At 38.1% G+C, this 12632-nt stretch overlaps 1 protein-coding gene across 33 annotated transcripts in view; it reads left to right on the top strand.

Annotated features, from left to right (window-relative positions):
* Positions 1-12632, top strand: part of SORBS2 (sorbin and SH3 domain containing 2) — a 232611-nt gene that overhangs the window by 158333 nt on the left and 61646 nt on the right. For 10 of the 33 annotated variants that reach the window (XM_075091285.1, XM_075091283.1, XM_075091281.1 and 7 more), the window contains 2 exons: positions 761-1378; positions 8635-9111. The exons of 11 other annotated variants lie outside the window; for them this stretch is intronic. In XM_075091285.1, the coding sequence (XP_074947386.1) occupies positions 761-1378; positions 8635-9111 (1095 nt within the window). The remainder of the gene's footprint in view (positions 1-760; positions 1379-8634; positions 9112-12632) is intronic. 12 more of the 33 variants (XM_075091304.1, XM_075091305.1, XM_075091303.1 and 9 more) reach the window with 4 other exon arrangements.

Below are 12632 nucleotides of genomic sequence, written 5' to 3'. Positions count from 1 at the left end.
ACCAGAAATTCATTTCGATAAACAAGACAGCCAGCTAAATAAAAGTAGGTCATACACAAATAAAAGCTTTCTAGGGTTGTTCCCAGACTTCAAAGAGTATTTATTAATATTTTACGCTCAGAGAAATGCATCAGTCATCAAAATAATAACTGAAGATTAATGTTTTACTTACAAGGTAGACAATGTTTCTGCTTGTTTTGCAGAACAATGTAATTAGAGCTTAACTTGGAAACACATTTATCTGTCCAAAAAGATCAATGTACCAAGGTCGATACTGTCTCTCTTACTATTTTAATTGAAAGGTTTAAGAGGTTCTGTATGTTTTATATATATATATATATATATGTGTTACCTGTGAATAATAGGTTGTTATCTAAGATCATGGAGTACATTTTGGAAATTACTTATGTATCTGAACAATTTCACAGTAATAATTCTTAATCAGTGTAATAATTGGGTTTTTTTAAAAGAAAATGGACTATTGTGGGCTCATTTCTGATCCCAGTTTACTCTGAGCAAATGGAATATCTGACTTTCTAAACACAAGCTGTTCAGCCCTGCACAGCAAAAGGTGGTGGGAACCTGACCAATTCAATTGTCCATTGAATTGACCATTGTTGGGATGAAGCCCCTTAAATTGCTAGTTCCTTTTTTTTGAAGATAAAAGTCAAAGTGAGTAATATCTCTTGCTAACATTTACTTTCTCTCTGTTTCTTCTTCAATGTTATTTTGCTGTATGTGGATGCTTTTGGCAAATAAGGTGCCTCTGCCACCCCTTAGAAAAGAAAGTTTTCGGAAAGCAAAAGTAACTAATCGCAAGAACGGAATTAATCTCCAGGCAGTAACAACTGGTCCGACTAAACACCTTCCCACAGATACTGTCTATTATACTAACGAGAAGTCTGCCCAGAAGACAATGTCTTCTCAAATATCTAACACAAGTGTGTCGTATGCACAAAAAGTCATTAAACCACTGACCTCAATCTCCAGTGCAGGCACAAGCACAGTAGCTGGTGTTAGTACTACTCTCCATCAAGGCCAAAGGCAACAGTCTCAAAAGCGTAAGGTATCTACCCTGAAATTAACCCGGGCACGTGACCCAGCAAGTAGCATTCTTTGTAATTCACAGCAAGAGCTCAAGCCTGTTGAAGTGCCAGTATTTCCACAAAGGCCTGTATCACCTGCCTGTAACCCTGTGCCTGAGATACACACAGCATCTCTTTCCATTCAGATAGCTCCCATCCCTGACAATAAAGCAGAGCCTGAAATCCAAGAACATCCACCTAGTATTTCTCCAGACACTTCAAAGATGTCTTCAAAGGATTTGGGACAAAAGTCTACAGTTCTTCCTTCTTCACAGGCTGCAGAATGCCATGTGGTATATTTAATTTTTCCATCTTTTATTTTAGATGATTCATGAATCGCTTAATAACTCTGTTTAGCTATACTTACATTATCAAAGTTAGACCTTATGTTTTCTGGGTAAAACTACCTGTCACATGGATCAAAACAGAACTGAACAAAACCTGAAGTTTTTGGAAGGGTATTGAAAAAAAAATAATCTGAGCTGGAAGGTAGACTTTGTTCCTCAGTGAGCACTTTTTGGACTGCAAACACACAATAGGAAATTAGTGAATTGTAGCTGATGCATCTGCTTGAGGAGCTTGCATTAAATCGTTATGCTGCCAAAGGTGCTGGGAGGATCAAGTATGGATAGAAGAAGGTTGAGCTGGGGAGGGTTCTACAAATGCAGCTCTCAGTCTGTTAGGCCACCAGAAAATGTATTTTCTCAGTCGGTGCTTTCTGCAAGGCTAGTCACTGCTGTCTCCTGTGTGTCCTGTGCAATAGTGCTTTTTAAAGAAAATGGTTGATAAAATCTTTTGTCAACTACCTCTACATAAAGCATCACAAGGCACTGAACTTTTAAGTCCCTCTGTTTCTCCTATACCCTATGCCTACTGAGGTGAAAATTCTTTGTTAACTATACTGATTTCATCTAGGAGAAATGGGAGCATCAAGCACACAGTATAGGACCAGAGGATTTTGGGCAGGGTTTATCACCATTCAGAAAGTTCAAATAGTCAAGTAAAATAAGCCTTGGAGCAATAAAGCATCAGCAAACACATACTAGGCAAAAGGAGAGCTCTGAATAAACTTTGTCACTTCTATTCTGCTCTACCTAAGTCACATTAAGATTTTTTTATTTAAAAAGTTAATTGTTCTAGTATATCTACCAATATACCAGCTTATCCGAGTTTGGAAGCCCTTCAGTTGCAGATAGGGATTGCTATAGGTCTAGGCATATCTGCCTCAAAGTTTTGGCTGAGTGAGGATCCCGCCGTGGCATGCCTGTGTTCATCTAGTTCTGCTGAAATCAGTGGGGCTACTCTGAAGTATGGCACAGTCTTGCAAACTTAGTCTGTTGACAGCCCTATTGTCAATAGTAGTAACACAGCTGCTCTCTCAGACTGTGATTCTTTCACAGCATCACATTCAACCAGGTCTTTAGAAGCCACAAGTATCAGAACTAGCTACAGGATCATTTTGCAAGTTGTAATATGTCAATTCCTCCCTTCAATTCCCAAGTAAAAAATTGGATCAGAAAAAAGCTCTATGAAATAATATGGCAACAATTTGCAATGCTCCTTTTGAATTCATTCCATTAACAAATGGGAGCACAGAAGAGTCAATCACATGTGTCTTTGTTGTGGTTAGAGACAAAACTATCATCTTAAACCTTTCTATTAGGCTATATAAAACGTAGAACATTTTGAGGAAAAATAACTTGCTTTACCCTTGAGAAAAACTAGTTTGCTACTTAGTGATTTTTGTCAAGTAGAACGAGTCGGTTCAAGCAAGATCCATGTTAAATATATCATGTCAGAAACTGTAACGAAAGCTGAGCAAGAGCTTTTTCTGGTAGCTAGGGTAAGTATGAAGATTATAGGAGTCAGGCTTGCAAGCCTTTTAAATATGAGCAACAAGGGATACGGTCAGACAGTAGAACAGGTGTAGGTGTGGCCAGTACAACTTATGTGTCTATGTTTTCTTTTCACTTAAAAATAGTTGTTCAGCCTGTAAGTAGTATGATGCATTATATATGCTCAGATAAATCAAAGTGTGTCTCAAACAGAAAGTAGTTTTATGACAGCTAACAAGAGTTAGGGGAAATACCTTTATTTTATGAATCCAGAATAATACTCAAGCTCTAATCAGAATGACTAAAAATAATTTCTCTTCTAGTTATGTTTTTCTTAGATTTTAGAAGTTAAAACACATATTGCAATTTATTTTAGAATCTGTTTTCATTTCACTATGAGCTGACAAAAGTCTGAGAAGTAGCTGTGACTTGTTTGGCAATTCTACACTTATTTTTCTGCCTTCTCCTTGGTTTCAGTTTGTGGGAAGAGTGATCAGAAGTGTGGCAATTGGGTTTCTTTGAATAAAAAGATAAAAATTTCAGTCGATCACAAGGGGTTATTAAGGAATATAGCCATTTTTTCAAACTGCATCCATTCATTGATCTCTCACCTGCAAAATTCAGCTGACATCCTCCCTGATGTTCAACTTTGAAATAAATTCTAAACTGTAGAATGAAGAGGTGTATCAGGCATCACAATCAAGTCCTGGAGCCAGTGGGTTTTGCTAGCTCTGTGATAAAATATGTACCTAAAACTAGAGTATAAATCAGCATGTCAGATGATGTAAAGTTCTACATCAGATGAGGTTCCAAAGCCAAGATGTCGTGGGCTACAATTAGAAATAAAGGCTAGAGCTATATGTCTAAAAAGATTTTAATCTTTTTTTTTCTGACTCAGATCCCTGGTTCAAATCTTGGAACTGTTCTAACTAATGCCAAAAATTATGATTCCCTTCAGGACTGTATCTCATGGTATTTGCAAAGTTCACAATTTCTCTCACACAGACGAATTAACTTCCAGTATACTATGCATGATAGTACTTTCCTCTTTAAAATTATTTTAGATTTGCAAGGACTTGGTACATCAGTTAAAATACTTTTGTATATGCAGATCATAGGTTGTTATGTTAAGCTATATCCTCTGGGGATGCTCTCAGACTGTAGATTAGGCCCACCAGTGATGTTCAAAGCTGCCACAGAAATTCTCAAAACCAAATCCGTTTAGAAAGGCGCTGTAAAAACAAACAGCTCTCCCTCTGCATCTGGGTTTATGTATGTGGAGGAGCATGAGGCAAGATTGGCTAATCATCACGTCTTAAGAGATGGTAAATGAGAAATACTGTGCATGTTTGGGTATCTGTGTAGCGAACATGTGCAACTATATTATGTCACAAAGCATGGAAAAGTACAGCCAAAAAGAGCTTGTATGGTCCAAGTTCATGCACAACCATTTTGCAGTATTTTTTAATGTATCTTGTTATGTTTGTGCTCCTATTTGCACTCCATCTCAGGGCTTATCTGCCGAAACTTCAGGAGCAAGCAGAAGCATGGTATGACTCAACCAAATGACATTTTGTAAACACTCCTACTCAGAGAAAGGTTAAACTCCTTAAAAGTGTATATGAAGAGAGAAGCATTCAAGTTACTCAATATTAGGTTTTTACATTATTACAGTCTTGAGAGATGATGCTGCTCTGTACCATACTGCAGCTATGAGAGAAATAACCTTATCTATTTCAACAGAGAAATTAGTATTTGTTAGTATGAGACCAATGAAGATAAACTCTGTTGTCTGAGTTTCTTCTAAGAAAAAGTTCTAAACTAATGAAGAATTCTGAGCTGCGTCTTCTGAAGTGAACACCTGGTGTGTTTGTGGTAATTTTGTTCCTGGGTTCATAAGTGTCCTCTTGTTCTAGATACGGCACTCTCAAACTGAGGATGCAAAACATTTGCCGTGTTTGTTTGAATTCCACAGATGAGCGAACACTTGTTTTACTCCTGGTGTCCTGGAGGAATAAACACTACTATACTAGATGTTTATGAAAGTGTTTCTTTTGCCAGCCTTATAGCTAGAGACAAAGTGAATCAAGGAAAATAAGCCGGAAATCAAAAAATTGTTTCTGAATCTGTTTGTCTAATACCTTAGTGTTAGGTATTGACAATACATTGAGTGATGTAGAAGGGAGAGAAAACAGGTTTCAACATTTTGGGGACAGGCAAGCAAAGAAAATCACGCACGTAATTTTCATTTTAAGTTCTGTATCACTAGTGTGGTTTTGCACAAGGGCTGAACTCTACCTCCTTACACTGAGTTTAGAATAAGAGGGCTAGCTAGTAAAAATGGGGATAAGAATGTAACTTGCAGCATCAGTTTGGAGATTTTGACATCAGCTTTTAACAAGTAAAAATAGAGGTATTTTTACCCATTTGTGCAAGCGTATGGGTGTAATTTGATTGACTACTAAACTCTGCTATGTATTAACAAAATGAGTTTATTCACTTATTTCTGAGTCTCCTTATCTGTGTCTTGACTGTTGAAGCAAGGCCAGCACTTTGGTGTCATTAGTAATCTCACACCACTCCCTGCAGATCTTGCATTAAAATGATAGATGACTGGTTTTGAAACCCATACTAGGGCCACATGTCTACTTCATGTGAATTGGGTAGCAACTGTATTCTTCAGGCCTGACATTTTACCATTTGATGGAAGGTGAACATTTCTATGGACCAGCAGAGACTGTGATAACATTTATCTCTCTCTCAAGCGTTGCTCCACAACCCAAGAGAATTATGTAATCTAACTAGTTTTTCATCATTCTAATTGGTTAAGTACTTGTTTGGCATTTAATCTGCCTGACTTCTGCTGGCGTTTCTTGTGCTACAACAATAACAAACCTAATCTGAAGCACACTGAACGGAATTGGTATTAAAAGTTTTCTGGAATGCATTCAGCCTTCTCCTTATGTTTTTCACAGTGATGAAAAATATGGATTAGTAGTAGCCAAATGTATCTGTTTAGAGTTTACCAGCAATCCATGTTTTTTAAATGGTGTAATCAGTTTTCAAAAACAATGCGGTTTTAAATTGCCATTTCAGCCACTCTTTCCCAGAGTGATGGTTGTACCTATGACAAAATTCTAGAACCGGGCAGAATATTCAAGTTTTACTCTACAGACCTGAGAAACCACGTGTTGGGAGTCAGTACCTAGAGTTGCTGCATTCCTTCTACCCGTGTTTTAAGAATGATAACTTTATATTCTTTTTAAGAATCTGCCTTGACGAAATCAGCTATTATTTGCCAAACACAATTAATTTAATTCTTTAAGAACTCAATTTCACTAGCTCTCTGGATGCACCCTGAATATCTGTTTGTGTGTTGTCCCTCCCTTCTTTTCTCAGGCATGCAGGCAATCTTCTCAGTTCAAAGCCAGAAGGCTTACTAGGTTTCTCAAGTCTCCAAAATTTCCTGGTTTTTAACAATTTAGAGATCAGTTTACATATTTTGGCTCAGTCATATGTAACTTCTATTCTGGGGATGCTGAGAGGATATCTGGTCTCAAGAACTTCAGAGCTTAATATTGGCTCTGCCTCATAATCGCATTGTGGCCTCCTGGTTCATGTCTTTTTCTGGAGATCTTGAGTTACAACATGGATGATGAAATTCATCATGAATGATGGTTCTGTCTTCCCTTTATGTATCTGTGAGGTAAAATTACTGTTTCTTATACATGTATGTAGATGCACACCACTTAAACCCTGATATACTATGCTGTATAACCAGCTGTTTCACATCTGCATATGATTGCTTTTCATAAAATTATTTTGATAGTGTTCCATTGTTCTTCTGAAGTTTCCATTGGCAAATCAGTTATCTCTAAAAGTCATATTTCCTTTTATAGTCATACACTCAATTATTGATTTTCCGATTAAGAAGTAATCTATTCAGATTTAGTCTATGGAAAGATATTTTTTTTTTTCAGTTGTAGATTTGAAACATTGCTGTGAATAAGATTTAAAGCTCCTTGACTAAATTTCTTTAGTGTTTTAACTGCAGATTTTAACAGCAGCTTCTGGCTATTTTTGTGTACACCAGAGGTCCAGCAATGCCAAAGAGTTCTTTTGAACCATTTGGAACAAGCGATGGATATCTGCTCACATGCTTAAGATTCTTTTTCTGAAATGCTTATTCATAGGGATGGGCCCATTGGCCTCAGTAAGGTTATTTGTGTAAATTCTAGTTGATCTCAGCAAGAATTATGGGACTGGATCCCCAGTGACCTCTCATAAGTAGCACAATCTGGGTTGTGTTCCAAGTCTTCCATAAGGGCTTCAGAACATATTTTCAGATTTTGGATTAAAATGCCAAAACAGCATTTTAATCTGATGGCTTGAAATACGTTTTGAATGATTAAAGACATCTGCCTATTCTGAGCAGAGGAAATAACCATGTTATTATTGGTAACAATGTGATATCTATGAGTAAATGTTGCTCTTTAAAATAGTAATTACTGCATATGATATCTTACTGTCCTCTATTTTGCATAAATTAAAAATCCCAAACACTCATTCCCCGCAGGTATTCCAGAGTTCCTCAGCCCTACCAAAAGTGAAACAATTAGTGCTGAAGTAGGCAGTATTTTGACGTACTTCAGGAGCTGATTGAAAGCTCATGGCTGATAGGCGGTATAGAAGGATTTGTGCAGCTCTTTAACAAAGATTGGATGCCAACATGCTTTTCACATATCTTGAATTCAAAAAGAAGTTGCAGATGAAGAAAGCCAGTTTCAGGACTGGTTTAAATCCAGTGTCCTGTGTCTCATTTGAAATAACAGAACATACAGTTCTGACATTGTGTGGCAGTTTCAACAAGCACTCTCATGAGGATGTTCCCTTATACTTTCAAGGAATTATGCTGAAGCCAAACCAATAGTGTATTTTGTTTCAGTATGAAGTCATCCCTCTCCTGTTCCTGTGCTCCCAGTCTTTGTTGTTCCTCAGATTTATACCAGTTACCCTAACAATCCTTGTGTCCTCTAATGTTGAAAGGCTCCTACGAGTACACCTTATCCAGTCGGCTGACAGGGTGCTTCCAGGGTGCTTGGAAATTCAAAGATCATCCAAACATTTTTATTAGAGAGGCAGTGGAGAAGATGTGTTAAGTCAAAAAGACAAAAAAGTCCACAACCTATCGCTTGCAGCTCATATGACCATTGAGTATTAGTGTTTCCGTTCAGCTTGCAGTCCTGCCCATCTGTATATTACAGTTAATTTCAAGACGATACCTGTTCTTTGACAAAAAGCAGAGCAACATTTACAGAGATCAGACTTGCAGATCCTTTTTTTTCCTTTTACAAAAAAAAGAACATGACGTTCTCTAACCTCATGTTTATGTAAAGTATAAAATAGTGTAAACCTTCTCAATGCACAACTGAGATCATTAATATATGCAGTACATTATGAATATTTATCCCCAGCACACTATGGTTTCTGGCATTGCTTCCACTAGTATATGATGCATTGATTTCTTTTGTTTTTCTACTTTAATATAGAGCGTGGTTAATTTATTTCCTAATCCATGTGATTGTGAACGTCCTCGGGCTGCTGAAAAACTTACGCTTTTGTAATTCTCCTACACACAGCAAGAGGCAAAAGGAAAAGGTTTTTATTCATTTGGTAATCTGTTTCTTCTCTTATTTTTTTTCCTCAAATCTCAGCTTGGAAACCAGAAAGTAACTGCCCCTGTGATGGAGGTAAATGCTTCACAGACACACAGACAAACAGCAACAGAAGCTTCTCCACTGCCTCTTCCTCCTCCTGTGGTACCAGTTAACAGAGCCTCTTTGTCACCAGACAGTGGCACCCATCTAGTACCATATTCTTTGCCAACGCTTGATGATTTTTTGCCTTCACGCTTTTATAAAACCCCAGCCCTTTCACAATTTTCATATAAATGCCCATACCTAGCTTCTGAAAGTGTTATCCACAGGAACGAAACAGCCTCTGTAAGCACAGATTCTGCCATGAGTGAGTGCTCCTCCCGCACAGTGAGTGAGTCCTCCACAGCCATTCTAGATGAGCTGCAGACTTGTAGCTATACTACTGACTGCTCTGAAACACCTTCCCCAACCTTGAGCCAGATGTCTGCTGTGTCAGATGGCACCACCTTAACCAACACTGCTGCCACTTCTCATGTAATTATGCTTCCTTTTTTCCTCCTCCATTTTGTTCAAACAGGTTGTCAAAGGGGAAAAGAATTCAAACTTGTCTGTATCCTGTTACACAGACAAGTATTCCGTTTCAGTAGTTTTCTGTGTTCACAGACTGACAGTATGTTTTGCAACAGTTGTTTAAAAAAAAACCATTGGCATAGCAGATTTGGTAATAGGAAAATGATACTAAGTTGTTGCACAGTTGTATGGTCAGCTGAGGTATATAAAACACTTTGCTTAAAATAAATGAAAATAAGTTCACTAAATATCTGTTCCAAATGTATTAAAAGGAAGGCGTCTGTAGAGTTTGAAGAGATTTGTTTAAAATCTGTTGGCAACATACAGGTTTGTGGAGTTTGTAGCCTCTGGGCTACCATCATTTTTGCTTTATACTGAGGTACAGATTTCAGTAATATAACTCATAAATCCATAGTAATTTTTGGCAATATTTAATGCAGTTTTTTCCCCAGCCATGACCACTGACAGCATGAAACTGTTTTTCTCTCCTCTAACTAAACTTTTCCTCTCCTAAGCACAGTTTCTTACAGGAGTGAGCTTCATAAATAATCTTGTAGTACCCAAGTGTCCTGTTACTTTTCTCTTGATTAAATCAAGGGGAAAAAAACCAGCATGCAATTAGACATTTCATATATACATTCACTTTTCTGTACCTTAGTGCACTCATATATGGGTAGAAAGAAGGTATGGAATTTGGGTCAAATCCAGATCACTTCATATTTCTTTTGAGATTATCTGCATGATTAAAATGAGTCGGAACAAAGCCTTCATTTAGATTTAGCAATTTGTTGCTGAATTACAAAGAGAGAGATGTTCTGAGACCAAAGTATTACTGGGTCACAAGAGTGTTCAAACTTTGTACAAATACTTCAGCATGCTGTCATTTTCAAGTATGAAAAGAACAGACAGTTTATATGTTTTTAAAGTTTCATGTGTATTTTATAAAAAGTATTTTGAGCCCAAATTTGCACATAGCCCCCTGGAAAGTCAACAGTCTGTGGTCAGTGCTCTGAATGAAAAAAAAAATAACAACAACAACAGGCATGTAAAGGCTATCATTCCTAACTCTTGTAACACAGCTTTCAAACTTTTTTTAAAAAAGAATCAATACTGTGAATCTGCATACAGCCTCGTGGTTGTAACCAAAGGTACCATAATCAATATACACCTGTATGTGTAAAGAAGGCACAATCACTATGTGATCATTTACTAGCTATGGGAAGCATGAACATTTATATTTTCTTCTAACCTACTTCTAAAATAACCAGCTAACTGTATTTGTTTTCTCTGAGCACCATTTTTGTAAGCTAAAGTGAACAGTCCCTCCTTTCCTTTTTTGGGTAGTCTCTCTGTAGAGGGATATGTTATGGTCAGGTCTGACCACCACTTTCTCTCTTAGACATGTCAAGGATGAGCATAACAGTTGTTCACCATTAATCAACAAAGAGAAGGGAGAAGGGATGAGTCTCCTATCAATGGACAAAAATCCCCAAATATTCCTAAAAGCTCCACAGAAATTAAACTGCTCACAAGACCCGCCTCTGCAGAGTAGTCTTTGTCTCCCATCCTCTGTGGAGGATGGACATGTGACTATAAATGTAGCTGTGAAATGAGAAAATGATGGAGAGCTGGTGGCACATGCATGTGCACTGCTAGTGGCCCTACTCCTGTAATGATCTTCATTCTCAAAGGAGACTCCTCTTCATTTTGTAGGTGAAAATCACTGAGAGAACAATAAAAGTAATGTAGGATTGTGCCATCCAGCACTGTGGCCGCATAAGACAGAACCACACTTTCAAAGACTTTCTGTCCACATCGAGGATGTTTGTTTATTCTTGAGGTCCTTAATGAGAGCTTAGGCAAAAAGGTTTTACAGCGGATCTTCTGAGAAAAAGAAACGGCATCAGGAAGAGCTGAATCAACAAAATTGTGAAATATTCCAGGCAAAAGGCAGAGCTAAACATAAAACTGTGGTTAATTGGCCATACTTTTAGTCACAGATTACAGCTTCTTTGAAAACCTGAAGTATGAGAATTATAAGCCCAAATAAGAATTATGCTTAGAATTGGAGGCACAATCACAGAATCACTGGTTTTAGAAACTATTTTTTTGTGATTCTATTCCAATTATGAACATTATCCTTATAAAGTAATTTGCATGGGTTCTTTTTTTGTTTATGTAGTTTAAAGTTGTGGAATCTAATGGAAATTTGGAAGGGAAGTACACATTAGATTTTGCCTTTTCCCAGGTTCCGGGACTATCCCAGGCTTCAAGAATTGATCCTGACTATTTCAGCCTAATTCAATGTATTGAGGCTGGGGGTGTGCTGTGCAACATTGTTGCACAAAACTGTGCGGACATCCATAATGGGATCTCTTCCCTTTTGCTGCCTGCCTCTCAGAATACTGGGGGTTGGAAGGGACCTCTGGAGATCATCTTGTCCAACCCCCCTGCTTGAGCAGGCACACCTAGAGCAGGGGGCACAGGAACGCGTCCAGACAGGTTTTGAATGTCTCCAGGGAAGGAGACTCCACAGCCTCCCTGGGCAGCCTGTTCCACCGCTCTGTCACCCTCACAGGAAAGAATTTTTTTCTCCTATTGAGGTGGAACTTCCTGTGTTCCAGCTTGTGCCCATTGCCCCTTGTCCTGTTGTTGGGCACCACTGAAAAGAGCCTAGTCCCATCGTCCTGACACCCTCCCTTTAGATATTTATAGGTATTGATGAAATCCCCCTCAGTCTTCTCCAGGCTGAACAAACCCAGGCCTCAGCAGAGAGAAAGTTAGAAGGCAGCTCCAATCCCAGATAGATACTTTTTGCTGCTCTGATTCAGAAGTCAAGAGAGCTGCTCTTTCTGATGCTTAGGCAAATTAAAGGAAGTTTAAACCTGGTAGCTAGGAGAAGTCTTTACAAGAGTTTGATTACCTAGCAGCAGAAGTAGGTTTCTTTGCTAGCAGTAGAGCACAGGTAAAGTATAGTGGAGGAAAAAATAAATGGAGGAGCCTATGAGAAACAAAGAGTGTGAAAGAGATGAGGATTATCTTCCCAGTAAACTGGGAGATTTTGGTGAAATAGTTATTTTCTTTATCATCTTATTTTCCCCCAAAGGAGATTGCCTAAGAAAGTAAAGGGTCTAATTCACAAACATGCATCTTAAAGATTTCACTTCCTTGTAAAATCTGGGAACAAACTCTGTCACCTGGACCTAAAGCATGCTCAGATTGAAATGTCAACATCTCCCAAGTGATTCCAAGGGCAGGAAAAGGCCCTTGGAACTCTGAAACTTTGCAAAACCCTCTTTTATCACTAACCCTCTCACCAGTACAGGATGCATCAGATAAACAAATGCAATAGCCACCCTCACAGAAACTTTCCTCATAAGAAGGTCTTTAGAAACTAAGAAATTATGGCTGAGCTGATATCCTCTGTAAGACCTTTAGAATCAAACTCAAAAATGTCATATATGGACATGCCACATATATAGTTA

The sequence above is a fragment of the Phalacrocorax aristotelis genome, chromosome 4 (assembly GCF_949628215.1).
Source record: "Phalacrocorax aristotelis chromosome 4, bGulAri2.1, whole genome shotgun sequence".
Lineage (NCBI taxonomy): Eukaryota > Metazoa > Chordata > Aves > Suliformes > Phalacrocoracidae > Phalacrocorax > Phalacrocorax aristotelis.
This window is presented reverse-complemented; position numbering and strand designations above follow the sequence as displayed.